This window comes from Stigmatopora argus, chromosome 12, assembly GCF_051989625.1.
Source record: "Stigmatopora argus isolate UIUO_Sarg chromosome 12, RoL_Sarg_1.0, whole genome shotgun sequence".
NCBI lineage: Eukaryota > Metazoa > Chordata > Actinopteri > Syngnathiformes > Syngnathidae > Stigmatopora > Stigmatopora argus.
In genome coordinates, this window is record NC_135398.1 from 9,610,962 (window position 1) to 9,634,348 (window position 23,387).

General features: G+C 38.2%; 2 protein-coding genes across 3 annotated transcripts in view; one reads left to right on the plus strand and one right to left on the minus strand.

Moving 5' to 3' along the window:
* The window catches only part of dsg2l (desmoglein 2 like), a 196,452-nt gene that overhangs the window by 162,120 nt on the left and 10,945 nt on the right, over positions 1-23,387 (plus strand). The window lies entirely within an intron of this gene.
* Positions 14,715-23,359, minus strand: dsc2l (desmocollin 2 like). The gene is made up of 16 exons (XM_077616000.1): positions 23,100-23,359; positions 22,914-23,004; positions 22,645-22,841; positions 22,192-22,290; positions 20,411-20,566; positions 20,030-20,174; positions 19,785-19,939; positions 19,573-19,707; positions 19,130-19,315; positions 18,809-19,056; positions 18,586-18,728; positions 17,957-18,181; positions 17,660-17,881; positions 17,210-17,325; positions 16,649-16,882; positions 14,715-15,977 (listed from the first exon to the last, which is right to left on the minus strand). Exons 1-16 carry the CDS (start codon positions 23,136-23,138, stop codon positions 15,777-15,779), a joined length of 2,592 nt encoding a protein of 863 aa, XP_077472126.1. The 5' UTR covers positions 23,139-23,359; the 3' UTR covers positions 14,715-15,776.

Below are 23,387 nucleotides of genomic sequence, written 5' to 3' on the forward strand. Positions count from 1 at the left end.
CTGCCCATGGGAGGAGAGTTGCCAAGAGCTTTAGAGTGTACTTCAAGAGGCCAAAACTAATGGCCCCACAGGTCAGGCTTGTGTTTATGTTAGCAGAGGAAGCTGAAGATGTCAAATAAATATATTTTTAAGGCAGAGTCAAAACAAATAGACTTATATAATTTATTATATATAATGTTTATCCTGCGCTGCAATGCTGGTATACATCACAATGTAGAAATTGGAATGACACAATTGGTCATTATAACATATGATATGAAAGTAAAAAATCAAGCATTAGTTTAACAAAAATGCTCAGATTTATAGACACTCACATTGACAGAGAGAAATGAAAAAAATTAACAGTTGAACACATTTGACCCTGTTACTGACCAAAACAGCAACACCAAAGCTTGTAACATCTTTAAAATTGAATGATTTGTAAGAAATGAAAATCTTCAAATGATTAACATTTTTTTCATATCTTTCTTTACTTTCAGTTGAGATTTGAAACCCTTGAGACTAATTAGATTGTTTGAGATTATTCATCCCTTTCTTGGGCAGACCTTTGAGATGTTTCATGTCTCCATTTCAAATTGTATGACCCCTTTACAAAGATAATGAACTGTGCAAGTTACTTTCTCTCCAAGAATTATATTCATGTATGATCCATTACAGTCTTGGGCTTTGTGAAACCTGGTCTAATACGATGATTGGTGTTTTCCAGTAGACGGTCATGCGGTTCTTGAGTGCGTTCATTATTGTTCTTCTATTCTTACCATTTCAGTTAGTTGAAAGTAAATGTCATATTGGATGGGTGCCTGTGAGGCATACTCAAAATGGGAATAAATGGTCATATAAATCTGCTCCATACATTGCAATGCTAAATAGTACTGTAATCTGAAACATAAATTTAGCTAAAAAAATTCAGCACACAATCCATGTTCAGCATTTTGGTCAATTTTGATTATATTAGGCATGCTTATACTGGCATCCACATTTCGCTACGAGACCCTTTGGTAAGGTGTCCACTCATTTTTTTCAGCCTACATTTGGTAACTGAAGCCAAACTATTGAGCTTTATTCAATTGGGATCTCAACCAAACTGAAGCCGTACTTGTGATCTTTGTTCAACTGGCATTTCAACCAAGCTGTTGGTGCAAAACTTTTTTAGTGTTTCTATTTCGAAGATACCCTCTTGCATGTAAATTAGAATACTAACTTACACTTCAGATCTGGTAAATCTTAAGAAAAACAACTGATCGAATCCCAACATAACCCCTTCTTTAGGAGAAATACTACTTTGTGTGAGATTATAAATACAAAGCGTCAACCGCAAAACAATAAACTATTCACTGAGAATTTATCCTGTAATAGGGGATTAAACTGCAGTTTACCATACAGAATAGTTTTTCTTCTTCTCTCAAGTCGTGAACTGCACAGGCAGTTTTCTGAATAGTGGAATTACTGTGGCGCACATAGTTACCCACTCATTGTGCGTGTCTGGCAGAGACCGAAACACAAATACCTTTAGAGTTCCATTTTTCTCTGACAAACCATTAAAACTAAATAGATTTGAATCCTTGTCATAAAATGTCAATTCAATATTTCAAGAGTGGATGCTGAGACAATTTGAAACTAACCAGCATACAACCCTGACCTGCAAACGCACACCTTAATTTGATTGAGTATTTTTTTTAAATGTCCTCGTTCCACTGTTCTCAGAACAAAGACAAAGTTTTGCCTTTAAGCAGATTTTATCCTGATAAATCACGGTCTCTGGCGACAATTAGAGCTTGGACTCGCACCCTAAATTCTGATTAGCTATTCATGTTGATAGTAACGAATGGCGTTCAAATTGAATTAAATGCTTGCGCCTTGCACATTTCCTGGGGGGGAAAAAATCAATCCAACATAATTAAAAAGGGGCGTATGGTACAGTCATGAGACAAAGGTGCTAAGGGTATGGGTGAATCGTAATTCCCAGACTTCTTCAGACAACTGGTTGCGTGGGATGGGGGGCCTGGTTGGTAGATATAGTTTAATACATGAACTCTATATTTTAGCCCTTTTACTTTGTTTTAGAATCCTCCCTCGTCCAAATAATCCCCCTTTCGCCCAAATCACACACCATGTAGGCACGAAGTACTCCTGTGTCCTCGTCAGGTTCACTTTGTTCGCCACATACCCTAAAAAATGTAGTTTGTTAATTTGTTTGTGTTTTGTTTTCTTGGTTCCTTATTTTGTTTGGACTTTGATATTTCTGAATGAGTAATTTTTGTGGGTGGCTCGTTGATCAAATGGTTAGCGCTTCGGCCTCACAGTCCTGGGGTCGAGGGTTGGATCCCAGGTCGTTCCTCACTGTGTGGAGTTTGCATGTTCTCTTCGGGCTTGCGTTATTTTTGTCCAGGGACTCCGATTTCCTCCCAAATCTCCAAAACATGCTTGGTAGGCTGGTTGAACACTATAAATTGCCCCTAGGTGTGAGTATGTATATATTAATAAAGCTTCAAAAGCTTATACAGAATTGTGAAGTCTGTGTCACTAGACATCTTTTGCTCAAATCACTGAATACTTTGGATTTTCCGCTGTATTTCAATTTGTAATGAGAAATGTTAGGCAGTCATTATTACTGGATTAATATCTGGATTGAAACATGTTTATTCATCATCATCCAACAATTAGTACATTTAACCTCTTTGGTATCTGCAAAAGTCATCCACAGTCACAGCAATACAATGTCGAGCAGAATAAATTCAGATGCTTTTGTGACAAAAGGAGCGTTGCCGTTCCATTGCACAGATAGAGCGTCCAATTTGTTGCACTGAGAATTACCTGCCGTAAACGAAAGCTTTTGCAGGGTTGGGGGAGATAAGGTGTGAGTGGGTGAAAATATAGGAATGCACCTACCGCCTGCCGTTTTGTTATGCGAAATAACTGTCCATTATCTAGGCGGGCCAGCATGCTTTAGCATTGAAAGGAATTGTAAGGCGGGCGTGATTGGTTGTGCGTGCATTTGTACGTGCGTGTGTGTATACACACGTAATTAAAAGATTTTTTTTAAAATACTGTAGGTTCATTAAGCGTGTTCTGCTGTTATGCATTCAATATTCCAGTATATCGACCACCTGGACATACCGGCTCACCGGAGTTCTGACACACTACATCCATCATGCCACCCACCTACACCATATTTATAGAATTCTAATTAGCTCTAAGTGCAAACCATCGTCATTAGAATTTTTTTTCTCCCCCGCCTTCCACCTGCATGGACATAACAGCGCTCTCAGTTAAAAGCGACTGGTATTTAGACCAAGGACGGTGCAAAAGAAACACAGAGCACAAGAGTAAAGGTTGACAGTTTAAAATGACAATGAAAAATGGAAGCTGCAGATCGGGCGGGAGGACTAGGGGGGTTGGTCACGGTATAACATGGAATGCAGGCAATAATGTCACCTTGGAATAATTCTAGTGCGATTAAATGAGCAGCCAAGCCATTTCTCTGTGATGACAGTATCTGGAAACAGTCAATAAAACGGAATCCCAAGTACATGCCAGCACACTCATAGATGCTTCACATAGTATCCAGTACACAAAACCAAGTGGAGAATGTTTTCGAGGTCAGGACGTTCCACAGTGGAAGTGCAGGGTTTAAAGGAGATGTACATTAATCTGCAATTTTTCACACTTTGAAACAAGGAAGTGTCTTTCTAAAGTTTTTTTTACATTCAATTAATGCATATTTGGGTTTCAAAATTATTGAAAAATTAACCTTCTGATTTTCTTCTACATTTTTATCAAAGATTGGTATTAAACTATGAAAGGCGTAGGTTACATATCAATAGTATAATTCTTATTTCGTGATTTATTTGGTGTTTTTGATAGTTGGTATGAGGAGGGAGCAAAGTAGAAGTTTGCACATTATCTTACTATTGGTATTTTAGGGGAATGCTGTAATCGGAGGGAATTTGTGTTTTTGCACCATATTTTTGACTTTTAATCTAACAATACAGGCATTGAAGATGGTTGGGCATCAGTTAAAAGTGGCACTGAATCTTTTCATAGCCAAAATGCAAGTCAGAGGTTCAGAAAACTTAATTGTGACATTACTATTGGGCAAAATAAAGGTTTTTACAAGGAAGATAATTTGACCATGCAGCAGATTCATCTTATTCCTGTGATTTCCTATGGGAAATGATTCAGAAGTCTGCTAGCATCCCAACACAGATTGTTTTAGCCCTTGGAGGTTGTTCAGGAAAAAACAAAAAGAGGAAAAGAGCCAAATGGATTGTACAAAGCTCCAGCTTGTTACACCAGCTCGCCTTAGCTTGTCAACTTCTATCTGGGTGAACGCAGCACACTCACTCATGCTTTATGCAGGAGAAAGATGAACGTTGTAATGATGATGATGATGAAGATGTTCAGCCTCCATTATTAGAAACAATCTGGCACTCTTTGTCATGCCTGTCAAAACAATATCAACCTGCGTCATCCCTCATGATTCAAATAAATATGGCTATAAAAGCATTTTCCATTGACCGTTAGAATTTTTTTTCATCTCTTTTCCTTTTAACGCCATACTGTATGTTCTCATTAATGCACTATCACACAACACTTACTTGAAGGTGATCTAATTAAGCCTAGTGGTAGATGTAATTACATGCAACCTTCATCTGCCCTCTTTTCTTTTCTTCTTGCTGCTTATGGTCAAGCCCCTGAATACTTTGGCTAAGAAATAAACATCATTTATATTAATAAAGACTTAGTACAGTTCAGCTCAAAGCCTTTGTTAACTTCTCGTCATATACCGCATGTATGGGTATCCCATTAGGGTCCTGTCACTTAGCCTGATAATGGAATGTTATGAAATAATTATTCACATGAATAATGAACATTCTCCTTGTGTATTTTAAATGAGCAAAAATTATAAGTGGAATTTTCTATTCACTGGCTATAGATGGTTTCCTATTGAAGCTGAAGATTGCTCTTCAGGTGGAAACAGCTTTTTAAAAGCACTCCGCTATGTTCTACAGTGGCAAAAAAACAAATTATTGTTTCAAGGTTTTCAGCCACTTTGCAACAACCTTGTTCTTGTTTTCAGGTTATCCACAGAAAATGCTAGGTGACTGAAAAATACATCCTAAAGCACAGACTTTAACCACCCAAACCCCAATTCATTGAAATATATGAGTCATATTTGAGGATGATGTCATTATGTTCTTTACGTGTTATCAATACAAGGGAAATGCATCGATTTTTTTTTTCTTCATAGAACTGCAACACAGCATATCATGTGACATTTTACATGTCCTCTCACTATATACGTAGGAGTAAATCGTCCAATTAGTACATACAATATGCAAAATATACACTCAAGCACCAAACTTTAAAAAATTACATAAATAAAAAACTTTTGCTTACACTATTAGCAGTGGTTAGATATATTGAATTAGCAACATGGATGTGCATTGTGATGAGTCTAAATACTCCTATTGGTGGCTAAAACCTTTGTGAGTGTGAAAACCTAACCCTAAGTGGTATAATAAAAAAGAATAAACGGATTAAAGGACGGCAGTCATGTAAATGATACAGTACAGTTATTTGGCCAACCCAGTCTGGTTTCAGAATCACTAGCTTTCACAAATATTAAATCACAACCTGTTAATGTTAAAATGCAATTTTTGTTGACTTATGAGTGCCCTAATTTGAGAGTTTTGTCAAGTTATATTAGAATTATACAGTATACACAGTATATGACATTTCAAAATGCGCTATTGATTACATAATGCAAGTCCAGCGATCAAATTAAACTCCTAAATGGCAAAATACGAAAGGAAAATAGCCGTTTAAAATATATCTAATGCTTTGGATAAAGTATTTGTACTAAAAAGTTAGATTAATTAGCTCTATTGGGATGTCATGTACAAATAATCAGAATTTTCTTTCCACTTTTATTGTTCCATTAGTCCACCCTAGCCGCCTTGTTGTGTAGAGGTTCACTTGCCTGATTTCGGTCAATTCCCGCTGGTGGCAGTATGATTGGGAGTGCGGATGGTCATTTGTCTCTCTCTGTGCCTTACGACTGACTGGCGACCAGTCTTGGGTGTAGTCTGCCTTTCGCCTGAAGACAGCTGGGTTAGGCTCCAGCAACCCTTTCGAGGATGGACGGTATGGAAGATGAATGAAAAGTCCACCCCATTCCGGCCTAGTCAAGCTAATGACTGTTATTGTAAATTAATAATGTTGTTTACAAACTCGTCATACCGGGAGAGCATGTTCGTATAGTCCGATCAATATAACAGACTCCACAAATAAGAGTTACTCACATAGATTATAACTACAGTACACCGACGTTGAGTAAACTTACAACAGTTTGTTTACAATTACCTGCTGGATGTGATCGTGAGCTATCTTGCTAGCACCATTTAATGTTACTGGATTAAACTGGATTTAATGTGAAGGTGAAATGACTATTTTTATTAATTTCTCCTTTTTTAATCAGAGAATTAATCATAGCTAGACTTAAAACTTCCAGGAGAGAAGCTTTAAATCAGGACCGTGTAAGTTATGGAAAGGTCTGGTGATGGAGGTCACTGATAAGAAATGTTATCACACAAGCTGTCACCCATGGCAGCCATTTGCTGTTCGTAATTAATCACCGGCAGCGGCTAATACATTCATTCCATCTAAAAGGGATTCATCGTCTTGGACCCTCTAAAGGTCAAATTCCAAAAGCGATTTTGACTTGTGGAGACCTCCGTTTGTAACATGTCAATAGGAGTTCATCACTATGCATATATCAACCACTTTCCGCCATTAATGATTTGCTTAAAATGCTTTAAACTCAAACGCTCAAATGCTCAAACTAGTGCAGGGACTCAAGTGAAAATTCCTTGAGCGTTTTGATGTCATAATTGCCATCAAACTGATATAAAACACCCAACCCATACAGGAATATTTTTAATGTAAATAAAATTCCGCAAATGAGCAGAGCAGACAGCCATAATGGACAAGATTTTAAAAAACTGTTGTCAACTCCTCCTTTAAATATAACTTGATACGGTTAGCATGCTTATAATGGCTCGACATTTAATACAGTAGAAAGTGCTAGGCTCAAACAAACAGAGTTTCATTCCTCGCAGTGAGAATTGTAAATGACATGGCTTTGATTTGACCTCTCTGAGGCAAGGATTAAAGGTCAGAGGAGAGGAAAGAATGCGGAATGTTCAAGCATCGATTTACCATCCTCCATCACTCCTTTATCTGTCACTCAAAGATGGATGGAGAGGGGATTTGGTGACTGGGACGTAATGTGTCCGTCAGTGGAAAAAAGCACAAAAAGAGAGAATTGAAATGGGTGAAGATGACGATGAGGGGAAAAAAAGATTCATTCTTGCTGATACGTTTTTAGGTGGACCATGTTATTGAAAAGGCAATGTTAGCTGACTTATATATTTATATTTAATTATCTTATATACTGACACTTTGGTTCTGCAACATAGCATCAAAGGATGAACCAGTAGTACATTTTGCCTATACAGTGTACTTCATTTAAACTCACTGAAAATTGTACCTGATTGTGCAAGGCGGAGCTGCAACTAATGCAGTAACACTATCAGTGGTGCCCGAATTTAATATTAACAATTATAAAAAACATGCAGTACATTATCAAAGAACAGGTTTGCCATTATGGTCTTAATAGATAAATGTGTCTTCATTCTGTATTTTATTTTTAATTTAGTTTAGTTTATTTAATTCACTTTGTTAAGTGAATTCCAAAAACATTGACATTCTTTTTTATATCAATAACTGATTATTTTTCTAGTCAAGCGAAAATTGCTTGATTAAATAAATGTATACAAATGTTATTCCTGAAAATTATTTTTTAAGTTGCACTTCCAATTAAGTATCAGAAATGCGGTTGTTATTTGATTGGTAAACAGCATTGTGGGCATTTTCTCCATAAAACAAATAGTGTAATTAAATATCTAAGTTAAGAAAACGCCAAAATAGAGTTGGAATTAATGTAATGCAATGAAAGTAAACAGATGAGGGTGTAGTCCACTAAGAAGTCAATATTGCGTTATGTAATTTCCCGTAAAAACAGCAAAATGGAATTAAAACTGTGTTGTGTTTTTTTTCTTTTGTTACCAAAAAGGACTAATCAAGTCCAATCTATCTAATTCAGTCCAGTCCCCCCTGATGTGCTAGGACACCTCCAAGACAAAGCTATGTTAGGTGTTTAGTTTGCGATAAACTTTAAATGGAAGTAGAATTTAACAATTTGATGCCTCTATTATATAGAATTGTCTACAAGACGCTTAAACTGTTCCTTATTGTAAAGTGAATTAAGTTGAGTTTATTGCCACATCCACTGAATGTCTTTCAAATTTTTATGAGCTTCAAGCAATGTTTTATGATCCACAAGGAAAAACTTGCATAAATCAAGAGTGCACACTTGAATCACTGACAAAGGAATTTTTGATTAAAACACCAAAATACTTGGTTTGATTACACATGCCTGTGCCATGAGGAATAGATCCATATCAACTGGGTTTGATGAGCTAAGTCTTTTGTTTCATATTGATGTCAATACACCCAATCAGTTGAATCAGATTTTCACTGGCTTCACCCATCTGCCAATATTTGAAGGAAACAAGCTTGCCAGCACTCGCGTTGGCATAATCCTGTATTTTGGGGTGCCAGCCACATGACATACAGAGGGTCAGACTCTGGTTTTCTACAGCACACATTGTCACTTGTGCTCTATCTGTCTTTTGTTGTCCACATTGTGAGGTCCTGATAAGTGCCTAGACTGGGAGAAAATCAATAAATTCTGTTGGCCCAAGATGATATCGAAACCGATCTTAGAACATGAAACAAATCTGCTTTTTATCTAAACAATGTTGGGTTTTTTTTGCTTGTAGATTGTAGTCATGGTATTTTAGTGACCACCAACATGGAGCCAAATTTATTATTACATGTTGTTGGGCCACACGGCAGCCAAGTGGTTGTTCTGGAGTCAAGGGTTTGATTCCCAGGCGGGTCCTTATTGTATGGAGTTTGGATGCTCTCCTGGGCTTGCATGGGTTTTTTTCTTCCCACATCCCCAAAAAAGGCAGGTAGGCTGGTTGAACACTCTAAATTGTACCTAGGTATGAGTGTGAGTGTGAATGGTTGTCCGTCTCCTCGTGCCCTGCGATTGGCTGGCCATCGACTCATCTTTTGTCGTCACTGTCAGTGAACGAGTTAAGAGCAATGGATGGAAATTGCGTAATTTCAACCATGCACTGGAATACCACCTTATCACGTTTGTCTCAATATTGTGTATAAACTCTCAACCATGTGTTGTCAAGCTCAAGATGATGAAATCGACTTGACAATAAAGACGGGAACAATTGACTTTCTCGGAGGAGACAATTGACTTTCTTGGAGGAGATTGAGGCAGTACCTGCAAGCCCTAAAAATTAGCTGTAACTTGAGCAATGATTTTCATCAGTTTTAACTGTAAAAACATTAACCGAAAAGAATGTTTTCACCCTCCATACGCTCTCTCTTTAAGCAATAAACACACAATTTCTTTGGTTTCGACACTTCTACTATGCTTGGTCTTAGTTTTCCCGTGAATCAGTTCCTTGAGACGGTGACACGGAACTGAAGTTGAAGATTGCTTCCCGGGTAGTATTAGCATTTCAACAGAGGCAGGGACCGTGATTTTGAGAGAGGGAACATCAAAAAGCCGTCCCAGAAAGCAATTGTTTCTGTCTGTCAGGTTTTGCATACGTCACACCAGAACAGACACATCTATTAGTCTATTTGCGGCAATGTCTCGCCATTCTGCCGAATAACAAAAGCGAATAAATGCTTTAAACGTGCACTAAATTGCCGAGGCAGGCGTTTTACCTGAGATAAACAAATATGTTCCATCACAGAAGACATTTAACTCTTCTCTCGGGTCGTTTTGTCATTTACTTTTTCACTTGGCAATTGGGCTGTACTGTTGTGGATGAGAGTGCTTGTCCAATCCCCTTCCGAGTTATTTTAAGTCCCTACCCTTTTTTCCCTTTTTATCAGCTCCCTCCCAGATGGATTTATAAAGCAACTAAACACCCCCTCCCCCTATCTGACAAACCAACCATCTGGCGCATCACATTAGTGAGTCTTGCTCTTTTTGTCCACAATTTTACACATTTTTGTTTTAGCGGACAGGGCCAACATCCTCTACTTCCACCTCTGGCAGCCCGTATTTCTGCCCCGACTGAGCGGAAAAACCTTGAAATTAAAAGTGCAAGCAGCCAATTATATTCCACGCAAATTCCGCACGGTTATCCGGCCTCAACCCCCGCGTTAGAAGACATGTTGTCATCTCTCAGCCTCACAGCGCTGCCAGAATATGAAAAGCAGCCAGTCGCGCAGAAGGTGGTCTACAGATCCTCACGGCAGGGAGAACACGCTGAGGCCCGTTGACTTAAGCCTTACATCAAACTGTGGAAGCGGCTCACAGGCCCACATGGTGCTTTTTCTTCGTTTAGTGTGTGAGAAACCTGTCATTCTTAGGAATACAATACAGTAATACCTTGATATCCGAGTTTAATGCGTTCCAGGGCCGAGCTCGCATGTCAATTATTCGTATCTCAAATCAAATTTTCCCATTTATAATAACTAAATACAAATTAATTCGTTCCCTTACTGAAAAAAACACCAAAAAATACGATATTACAATGCAAATACATATTTTTAATTGTTCTAATTCACCAACTATGTTCACAAGGTAACATATACCTATCTAGTGGTTATGATCTGCAATAAAATGTGACATTATTGTACGGAGTTCTTATCTTTGAGACAGACTAGCTGCTTCCTCGTGCATCACAAACGAGTGTATCCTTAGTTCGTTTTTTAAAGTTATCGAACCAGCCACGACTCGCGTTGATAGTTTCGGCTGGTGTCCAAGTTTCCCCTTTCTCAGCTGCTTGCTTTACTATCATGTCCTCGCAGATTCTGCTGTTTCTCCTTTATCCATATTTAAAGAAGCTCCTCCCTTTCGTCATGAATGTCACTGCGCAGCTTGAAAAGGACTACCTAGCACCCGCATTGTATGCTCATATGTCAAATTTGCCTATTATCTCAGGGCAAAAATTTGTTCGGAATTTTCCTCGCATCTAAAAATGTTGCGTATGTTGGGCCAATTGTATGTCAAGGTACTACTGTACAACTATTTTGTCTGCTGTTCTGATGCTGTCAAGACACAAACCAGTTGAATCCTTGCCCTTTTTCTTGACATCTTTTATTACTGGCTCTAAAATAGCTGAACTTTTACATTTGAAGTTGGTTTTAAAATCCATTTAGTGCTCTTTTCAAGAAAATACTTGGTGTGTACACAAAGGATCAGTACTGATGCTGGCTTTGGCCTTTCTCAACCTGTTCTATTTGTGCTGTGTAGGTTTTCTCCAGGTACTTTATTTTTCACCTGCACTTAAAAAATACACACATTAGATGAAAGCAAGAGTTATTGTATCAAAAGAATCATTTTTAATAATTATCCAGGTGTATGCATGTGTTAGTGTACATACATACCTAGTATAGTGTACAAGGAGCTTGCAAAGTGACATTTAATATTAGGTCCCCTATATCGTGTCTTATGTTTCATCATATTCTATATTGTAATTTGTATGAGTTTCACTTTTTGAATTGGAAAATCTTAAGTAAATAGTAATCTAGATCGAAAAAGGACAGGGAAAAATGGAAAAAGTTGATTGACCGTTCATGGGAGAAGTGTAGTAGTGGTAAATACATAGTCATCACAATGTTTTAAATCAAATTAAGCATATTTACTTTATTTGGATCTCCCTGTGCTTGCGTTGTACAGAGTTCTAATTAAGTCGCTTGGTAATGTTAACTCTTTGCAGCCAGTAACAGCGATAGATGTTAAATCCTTCACGACTGGGTTTCAGGCATTGAACAATGTATTAGACATCAATGGCAACAATTGATTTAAATTCTACAAATACACACAGTTGTCAAAAAGTGAATAATTTAGAAGAAAAAAAATGCCTTTTTTTAATATTTCGTTTTTCCAGTAAAGTAGCTGACCAAACTTGTTGGTACATCGCCTATATAATCTTTCTAGCATTAAAATAGCGCTGGTTCCAGTCATGTGGTGAGAGACTTTAATTTGTTTTCTTCTCCAACATCGGTATATGGGAGAGTGTAATGACCAGAAAATGCACCATATTGCGCTCTTTTCGCTGTATAGAAACAAACACATCTTGGTGTGAGTGTACAGCTGAATAGCCACAGGATACCAAGCCATTACAGCTAATCATAATGAATCTGCTCCATTGACTGTGCTGTACTGTAAATTCCATAGTGACACTTGTGTGACAGATAGTACGGTTCGTTTCTGGTTAGGAGGAAAGAAATGAAAGTTTTGCTTTCATCTCCCACTTTGTTGTTTCCTCTCAAATATTTTGTCATTTGCCATTATGGAGAGAAAACGGGTCAATAGGCTCCCATGAAAAAAACTCCCTTTTTGTCTGTTCAGTTTCTCATGTATTACTTATTTGGCATATATTCATACAGCAAACGCCCACTCTGTAACTTTCTGGCCATCTCTGGAGTAGAACTGCTGGTAACTTTAGTAGTTATACATTGATTCCAAGGGAAATTCTTTCCATTTGACCTGAAAAATCTGGCAGTGAAAAAATCAACTGCAAAACCCTCTCTTCCCATTTTAAATGGGTGTGCATAGCTGTCAATGTCAGTCCATGGATTAATACCTTTGAAATATTTCTAATGATAGTTGAATACATTTAGTGTTTTTTCAATCTATTCATTTAACAAATTGTTTATCCTCACAATGCTCGTGGAGCGTGATGGTTAACCGGAGTACCTGGGAAAAAAATCCACTCAGGCCTAGGGTGAACGTGCTGGGAATCAAACCCTCGACCCCAGAGCTGTGAGCATGATGCTTTAACCACTCCTCTACCAGTCTGCTGTTTTAATCTAAAGTACATGATATTATACTTCAAGAGGACTCTCTCAAGGTTTCCTTTTTCAATGCCATCCGTAGGCTGCGACTAAGTATCTTTAAAGTGTATAGTTGTGTGAGGAATAGCAATCTCTTCTGACTTTTAATGAGGCAGCAGGTGTGAGCGCAGGAAAGATCCAAGATGTTTGTTGTCAGGCAAGATGAAGTTCATGTCTAATTGTTCTGTTGGGTGTTAGTTGGCCTCACTTTTTTTGTTGGTATCATTGTTTTGGTAAATGCTGCCATCCTGTGTACAGGATGGTAATACATCTGTTAGGGATCAGCTGAACCAAATTGGGGGGCGAGGGGGTTGTTGGGTATCCTAACTGGAGAGATTGTTTTCCCACCGAACTGCAATCTCATTAACAAGCAATAAATTAATTTCACGCTCCTGCTTTGGAATTAATTGCATCTCATCAGAAGTGGCTGTGATAAGGATGGACTCGACACCTAGGATTAAATGGGGCGCTTTTATCAGACAGTCCTTGACTTTATCTATTTGATGATCTTTGAGACAAATATCTATTTTTATTATTCTATTCTTTTTTCTAAGTATTGAGTCAAGCAGGTTAAATAGAGGTTAGCAGTCAGTTCCGATCTCTAGAATTCAGATGAAATAAAATTTAATTTATTTGGGAAATGTAGATAATGAGTATATTATTGCTCTTACAGAATTCATTAAATATTTAGGTTAACTGCTTATTTCTATTATTCTGACTGTTCAAGAGTCTCTTAATTGGCCCCGCTGGGATTTACATTTGATGTTTTACATCTCGACTGCATGCTGACACTAATCCCTACAGATCATATTGTTATATTTCAAACAACATGCCTTTGTTTTAATGTATCATTCTGATACAAGATCAGCATACTCTCCGGAAAAAATGTCTGTGGATTGTTTAGTGTATGCGTACACAAAATCATCTATTAATCATTCCTTTGTCCTCATTTAAGGCACCTTTCCTTTTGGTTCATAATGCATATTTCATAGTGTAACACTTGATTACAATATAATGGTCGGTATATAATGTAAATAAGCTTGTTATCTACAGAATCCGTCCCATTTTGAATGTGTTGAATAATTAATTCAAAGGCATGTTGATTGCGTGGCTACAGTGCTTTTTCTTTTTCCTTTTTTTCTAAAGGCCTGACGAATACTGCTTTGTGCTTGCACCTCTTTTTTGTACAAAGAAATGTGTGCACTGCAATGGTCGGGATTAATTTCCTTAAAACAATACAAAAATAATTATACTTTAAAATAGCATTCAACAATGATGCGATTTGTGTCAAGTATAAGGTGAGGTAAAGCTAAATTTAAGTCATTGACTGTCTCTTGGATGGAATGAATTAAACGTCTTTCACAGGTCCATGCTACCCTATGTTAAGAGTAACAAAATAGATGTCTGAAATGAAGGGAATCTTAAGTATATTCGGCAAGATTAGTAAAAGATACCAAACCCTAGTTTAAATCTAATGCTGTGCTGGTTTTCAACATGTAAAATCAAGATTGCTTCACGTCCCTTGGTGTCGAGATTTAGTTAACAACAAACAAGTGGGCTTGGCAACTAAAACTTTATCTTCTAGATCGAGAATCTATGCAACTGCATGCTGTCCCAGCATGTGCTTTGGAGTTACACAATTCCAGGTTGCCACACCCCAGTAAATCATTCACAATGAGTCACATTCCTCTTGCTAGAGAAAACAGTCACACTCCTACAAGACTTTAATTGTTCTACAGCTGCACACGATACAAGTGTTACAATAAAGACATTTAGCCAGTTAAGTCAAATGTTTAATAAATTAAGTGTGCACATTCAAGTCAGATGTTTAGAATGTTATGATTGTAGATAAGAAATAGGTTGTATATCATAGATATGACAAATTTCCCGTCGACTAGCTCTTTTCCCACCTTGTCAGTCGTACGTTGGTTGATGAGTTAACGCCCTTGTGCAGACTTATTTAGAAGAATGTTCAATAACTGCCACTGACTGCAGTGGCTGCCACACCCATTCAACATTTGACAATCGCAACCGCTGCTGGAATGCGTTAGCACGCATCTCATGAGCAAGCATAATAGTCCAAAAAGGAATCTCTTAAAGTAGGGTTTGACATTTGACTCCAGTCAATCTTTAATTCTTGTTTCAATATTTGATTTCCATGAGAAAACATTGCATCGAAAAAGAGTATCTAATTTGAATTTATAATAGCTGACATGTTGCAGTTCTTTGGACCGCAACTAATATACAATCGAATTGTTATCAATTTTTTTTAATGCCCTTCCCTACGTCAACATTCGCACTCTCTTAGGCCACTGTATAGTCATTTTAGTTTGTATTATTTCATCATATAAAAATATCTAAACATTTTTAAAAAGACTCGGGAAACATTTAAACAAATGTCACACCCCACTTTGCATTGTGTCATGTACAACGAATGCATGGATTTAGTAGAACCCAAAAAACCTAAAGGTGTTACTAATTGTTACAAAAAATACCCAAAGCAGTCTTAGCTACTAGCAACCTGCAAAACCAAGAATGCAAAAAAAAGACAACAAAGCGCAACGTAACACATATGTACAGCATGGTTTTCAGTGCTTAGGACTAGGGAAAAGGCAGCAGACATTAAAAAAAAAAAACTTACATCAAAATTGACAGAAACACGTGACTGCCTCTTTCTTTCCTTTCATTCTTTGTTTTCAGGCGCCACATTGTAGGGTGCTGCATCCTGTGCACCAAAAAGGCAAAACATTATCTTCCCGTTTGGCTGTTCATGTCTTTTTGGAGACATTCGCAAGATTTTTGAACTTGGGTCCGAGTGTATTTAAGAAGTCGAGGTTGTCGTTGTTGCCGCCGTCGTCACTGCAGCACCCAACCGACCCGGCTGGCGAGCCCACCCCTTCGTAGCCGTACTGGTGGATAATGTCATCCGCATACTGTCCGTCCTGTTCTCCGACGAGATAGGTTAGTTTCTGAGAAAAAGATGAATATAACATTGTGATGAATAATCATGAATGTAAAACAAAACATTAGCATTTTTCCATTTTTTTTAGTATAGTTTGCTTTATATATATCTCCATGGGTCAAACGGCAATTTAATGACTTGCATAACTATGGGTTCGTAGCATTCTTGTGTGGGCAAAAAAGAAAATAATTTTATTGATCAACCTTTCATGACATCAACCAATATTTATGCTTTGTAGTTGAAGAGGAATTGGTAAAGTAACAAAGATTCCTGCAACAAGTCGAGGACAGGGAGGAGAGAGCTGTGAAATAATTAATTTTTGGAGCAATGAACTTCATTACAATTTTCCAATTATCAAATAAACTATAAACTGTACTACTTCCTTTTGAAATTGGTGAATAAAGCTTCAAGTAGCTTTTGAAAAAAAATACTAAGTTTCCCTGGAGTATCAATTGTACTTAATATGTCGAACTAAAAATAATGTCTTCATAATAGATTAAAGACTGTATGATTATGGGACTTTACAGGCATGTCCGTCAGTACTTACGCTTTATTGCCAAAGAGTCGCAGTGTATATGTATTGTTTATGTATTATTATTAACTTCTGTATTTTCTTGGTCAACCTAACAAACTAACTAACTTTAGTCACTGAACTGGTATAAGGTAATGCAACTTTACCTGGTGCAAATATCTTCCGTTTGTTTGCCATGTGTTGAGAAAATTTGCGTCGTAGTTCACCCCTCCATTGATCCGTTGCGATTCATACTGGTTGCCATATTGAATGATCTCTTCCATTGCACCAAAGTCGCCCTTGTACATGGAGGTGCCTTGTTGTCCGATGGTGGAGCCCTTAGTGTGCCAATCATGATTCACATCTGAGCCGTTTATGGGGAATTTAATAAGACTGGCATCCTGTCGAGCAAAAACAAATTAAAAGCATTATAAAGTTATTCCTTTGGATAAGGCGTGTCAATACTGACCAACTCAACATTTTATATATAAATAATGGGTTTGACTCAATTAAAAAAAAGTACTAATTCATTTGAGGCTTTGATATTAATTGATCATGATTAATCTCATTAAAACCTCAGACTAATATTTGTCCCAAAAAGTGATTTTTTTTACATTGGAAGGATTTTAATAAAGGATTTAAATGTCCTATGTAGATAGACAGACATATTGAACTCCTTTTTTGCTTAATTTCTGGCATTGAGGGAAACAACTCTTTTAGTTCCTTACCACTTCTTCCCCTGGAGCTTCTGTGTTTGACTTGATCAAGATTCCGCCGCTGTCTGTCGTATCCTCCAAGATCTGTAGCTCAGGCTTTGTAGTACAGAAACAGGCTAGCAACAATACTGCAAAAGCAAAATGAAGTGCATTAGATGTCATTTTGCTGAAAACACATTGTGTCGACCAGTAAATCACAATTCAGACAGAAATCTCAGCCAAAAACTATAGGCTTTGTTGGTTTACATGCTTGTGAGAGTACTGACAGTGAATGATTGTGTTTCACCGCCATTGACTGTGGTAGATGTCTAATCTATTTGAACTGTTCAAATGGATTGGATGTTCAGCAACATTGTTAGATTTTTATTCTACATTAGATTCTTATATAAGGCTACTACTGTATTTTTTAAAACCACTGCACTACTTATGTGGGCTGTGCAAGTACGTAAGAAAGGAACTGACGTAGAAGCAGGAGGAGGAGTAGAGGCAGTAGGAATGCCAGCCAACCCAGAGGGCCGAGCGAGGCGGACCAGGGCTTGGTCAGGCAGGCCCCGTTCCTGCAATGGCAGAGCCTGAGATGCAGTGTCTGGATTTTTCCATTGCCTTGCAGATCCTTGACCTCAACAGGGACTTTGTGCACCCTCAAGGGAAGTTCTTTCAGCTGGTTCAATGTAGCAGCAGTGTCTAAAAGGCAACAACGCAATGTATTAAGCCATTATGAACCAGTTAGCTTAGATTGATTGATTAGACGGATATTACTGTTGAATCTTGTCAAAGACCATTTGCCATCCTCGTTATCTGGCAGACTAAATGTGAAGGGGCCTTTGAATGGTGCCTGGTCGGCATCTTCAGCCACAAGTAGCGAAGAGCCAAGTTCTCCTACTTTCTCGCACACCACCCTCTCAGCAGGGGGGATAATAATCGGTACGTTGTCATTCACATCTTCCACCTGGATTATGACAGTTCCCGTACCAGTTTTGGAAGCTGAAACATATCAAATCGATCATGCTGACAACTGTCCATGCTTTTGTGAATTCATAGAACATGTTTGGTCACGGAGACAGATTTTCTGTGAGTCACAATCACTCAGGTCACACAAAGCTAGGGCGTGGGTAGCATATACAGATACTGTTGAGGAGAGGGCGGAGTTGGTATTCCTCATAACCTCAGATACAAACAAAAACAACAAAAGCAATGGATACTGCAATCGTTATCTGCATTGCCATGACATAAGGAATAACAAAGCTGTCCGAATGATTGGTTGTTTGCACGTAAGGCAAACAAACAGACATGTAAAGTGATGAGGTACTTGAACGAAATTGCATGAGAGCTTCATGATGATTTTTTTTCTAGACCGTCCAATATCCCTAATATTTTGTAAAACATACTTGCGTCGACGGCTCTCATGGTGATGTTGTAGAGGTCATCTTTGACGTAATGCGACTCTCTGTCGATGGTGTTTGCCACTCTCAGTTCTCCTGTGTTCCGATCCACACTGATCCAACCAGCAGGGTCCAGGACCTTGTAATACCTGGAAGATGTTTTAAAAAGATCTCGTCAGCCTGACATTCTTTTTCCAAGTCCCTTAAATGACTGGGTCGAAGTGCTTACATAATGCCGTCGCTCCTCTTGGTTTCCGGGTCAATAGCTTTGTAAATTCCAATTGCCGTGCCGTTTGGCGTGTTCTCCTTCACTTTGAAGCGAATGCTAGGTGCCGTGAATTCAGGGCCTTCATCAACATCGCCGACGGTCAAGTCCACTGGGACCATCTCCCACTTGGCCGTGGTGCCGGTCAGCTCAACTTCGTTGCGTGCCATAATTTCCAGCCTCATTTTTGGGGTTTTCTCAAAATTTAATGGCTGGAGACACAAAAGAACTCTTAAGATTACCTTACTCCTCATGTCGTTAGCCCCCAAGTGAAAGTTGGCTCACCTTTGAGACGTATAGAAGCCCCTCATTTGTTTTAGGGTCCGTCTGCATTCGGAAGTTTCCATTTTCATTTCCTTTAGTGATAATGTAGGTAGCTCTCCAGTTGATTGTATCTTTTAAATCCTTGTCTTCAACAGGCATTCGGAGAATAAGTTGGTTGATTTCATTCTCATTGGCAGTGGCTTGATACTGCAGGGAGAAAAGATGCTATATTGAACATACGATAAAACTAATTATAGTCTCAACAGCTAAGAAATTATTTAAGACACTGGCAGTAGGCATCCAATCCGATTTTACTGGGTGGGCTGGGAGTGATCATTCGTTGCCCGTCCTCCCATTCCAACACCTTGTTTAAAGTCTTCTTGCTGACCTCGATTCGATATAGCCTGCCATTTTCTCCATATGATAGACAACTAAAATGCTGTTCAAATTGGGCATTCAATTACCAATTTCTTTGTGAAGGTCGGTGGGTTGTCATTGATGTCACTCAAGGTGATGGTTGCTGTGCCAGTGGTGAACAAACCATTGGCTGCGCCATCCATATCTTTGATTTGCACAATCACGTTATACTTGTCTTTAACCTGATGAGGGAAGATTTCACACATTTTATACAAGGTAAAGTTGAATCAAATAACACAATGGCTACACTAATCATCACCTCTCTATCTAATGTATTAGTAGCTGTGGTAATGACGCCTGTTGTTGGGTTAATCGCAAATCGGTCCAATTCGGATAACAGGGAATATCGGATCTTCACGTGATCGGTGCCCCGTTGGTCTTTGTCAGTGGCGTTCACCTTTCCCATTATGGTTCCTGTAGTGTAAAATGTAAAAACAGTTGTCAGATTGTTGTCAGTGCAATGCAATCAACAACCCTGAATGGTAGGTTTGGCATTTTACCCACCGGCTTTGCTCTTTTCTGGCACAGAAAATTGCATCTGCCCTTGAAACTCCGGTGCATTGTCATTCTGATCGTCCACATTCACAAAAACACCCAAAGGGTCATCGGTTTCCTGGCGCGTCGTTTTGTCAAAGACCCTGGCTATTAACTGTAAAAAAAAGAGGGGGGCCAGTGATGGATAAGCAGATGAAAATATATGCGATAGATTTATTCTTATAGGAAGGCAAAAGGTGCTTGATGTTTTGACATTTTAATTCAAAGATAATCCTGAAGCCTTCTAGTCATCTTTCAAAGCATGTTACTTGTTGTGAACATGCGCATGCAACAGTATGCAAATGACTAAATTTAAGTGAAAACTCTAAACAAAGAAAACTGCCAACTCACAGCAAACTGCGGGTACTCCTCACGATCGACTGTCTTAAGCACAGTCAACATTCCACTGTCACTGTCAAACCTAAATACACCCACTGGGTGCTTGTCGTAACCGGGCCCTGTGAGAGTGTAGAAAACATCCCGCACTGCTTCAGTGTCTGAAGCAAGCTGTAAACCAAACCAAAGGCATTAATATAGCAAGCATCAAGGCAAAGTCTTGTACATCTATGTGGCCATTTATTACTGAAATGAAGAGTTTTAATATAATGAGGAATTGCAGCATGGTTGCATGGCAACAATTTAGTAATCAATAATTTAACTTACATTGTCAAGTCAGTTGAACAGGGGAAATACAAACAAACAACTCCATAAGAACTCAAAAGGTATATATCTCTTGTATAGGAAGTCATTTTAACGAATTGGGCCAGAACAGAACACAGTTTTACTAGTAAAAACTGGATAGACGACCAGAGTAATACATTTCAAATCAGTTACTTTGAAAGACATACAAGACGAGAACAAATTGTAGGCTAAAATTTTGAATGGGGGTTATATTGAGAAAATACAAATGATTTTAAACTGTTTGTATTTTTGTATTAGTGTTGCACTTGAAGCATTTGGCAACCCATTGTAGATATGAACATCCATTTTGATAATATTTGGACTATAGCATAGCGTTTATAGCATAGTGTCCATTATCTTATACAATTGTCTGGTTTGTGTGTGTTGAATCCAATTTATGAAAGCGCTTCCCTTCTTATCTTGAGGTTGTTAAGACAGTATTTATTTAAAAGTCATGGCAAATTACTGGCACGTGAGTATACACGTGCATGTATGTGTACTGTAAATATGAGTCACTTACTACATTGGTAAAATACTAACTGTCCCATGACAGATGGAAACAGTTTTATGGCACCTAATTCACTGAATGAGACATGTAGTTGTAATAAAATAATAACAATATCAGTGCTTACTAAGGTAAGATTGTTGAGTTTCGATTGACAATTTCACTCAGATTCCCGCCTGACTATCATTTATAAAAGTAAGTACAAATTTCTTCAATTTTTTTATTTTATAGCTGTCATCCTAAATTGGACATGGCTAAAATTAAACCATCATCCAGTGTTTTAATGAACACTTATAAGATTATTGAGTGCTTGACATTTTACTATTTTGAACGGGAAAGAGCAATTCAAATTTGAATTCTCCTTTTCATTAGCCAGCTAGCTGACTGTTACTTCTTCGAGAAGTAAGTAGTAATAACATTTTACAGTAAAACATGTTTTCTTTCTCTTGAAATGTCAGGAAACAACTACAACCTCATTTCATAATCAAAAATATTCATGTGCTTTACTGTGTGTATCAGTTATTTTGCATTTGCTATAGCAATATCAGTATCAATAATCATATGTATTTTTTCTGTAACATTTTAATCATTTCAGGGATGCAGAGGGTTTTCATATAGTTTTCAATGAATGGGTGCTGGTTTACTATTGTTCTGCACAAACTAACATCAAAGCATATGCCAAACAGGATTTTGTGACAACAAACCAGCTTTGTGAGCCCGTGTATGGCCAATAAACATTAACTTCACAAATAGGCAGCCTTATAAAAAAAATTAAATGTTGCCCTCATTTTGGATTCTAAACTGGTATTGGTATAGTCTGGTATAGTCAGCATTCGTATGTGGTGTTCCTGTTTTTACGACTGATGAAATACCAGAGACAATGATGTGTATTGAATGACGTGTGGTAAAATGATTCATGTGTATAATGTGAGTTTAATTCCATTACCCTTTCAATGTCTCTTGGATAGGGACCGGGGTCATTCTCCAGGATATTGAAGGGTGGGGGGCTCCAGCGTCTTTTAAACCGTTGCAGAACTTCATTAGGCTGCACATATTTAAAATACAGAGAATGATTTTACAACGCCAAAAAACAAGTGCATTATTACTGTGCTTAAATTTGTGTTTTCTTCAAAGAACAGAATCACAAAATAGTTATCATATGTAATTGAGATATATTTTTTAAAAAATCCCTATTTCAAAAATAAATACATAAATAGTTTTGTCCACTTCAGAGCGCTTTTACTCATCGGCTGCCATTGACGGCGGTAAACGCCTAAAGCATTTTAGATGGGAGAGCCTCAAAAATCAGCATTCACTGTCAGTCATCCCAGCTTGACTAGATGCCAATTGCAGATCTTTTTTAAATTATATGATGTACTTTTGGGTGTTGTTTGTGTACCTGTCTGCTCATGAGGGGGTTGGCGAGGAGTTCGACGCTCATCTGCATCTGCTGTCCGTTTCTGCGCTGAACGATCACGGAGAATGTTCTGCCATTGGCCAACACCTCCACGTTCGTTTCGGCCGTCACCGAACCATTAGACCAAACTTTGAAACTAATGTCATTGGAAGTGACGCTCTCACAGCTCGCCACATTAACTAAAACACACGAAGGGCATTACTTTTAATCAAACAAATAAAAGATCGGTTTGGTAATTATAAAATAAATACCTCTTGTTATCTCGTATCCGGCCGGAATTATTTGCGGCACTGGGACGTAGATCAAGCTCGGGACAAAGCACGACTCAACCCCGGCCAGAATCTAAAGTTACACGGAGCGAGTGTCAAATATCACAATTCACTCGAAAGTTATTTTTTTACACTTTGTATGTTCCCTAAAAACCTGTTTGGACTTACCAGCGCCAGGCAACCGCAGATAATGAGAGCATTCGCCATTTTTAACTCAAATATGCACCTTGCCCCAAGCAAAAAGTGCAGTAGTCCTCCCACCGATTCAAAATGGAAAAAAAAATAAGTTGCAAGCGTTCCCGTAGTGGTTGGAGAGCCCAAACAACGAAGAGAAATGGAATCCTGCTGCTTCTCCTAAACCTCCATGGTACCTTTTGCGCTCGCGTCTCTGTCGCTCCTGGCCATGTGTCAATAATCCAGACACACCTTGAACGCCCCACCCAAAGGCTGAGTCTC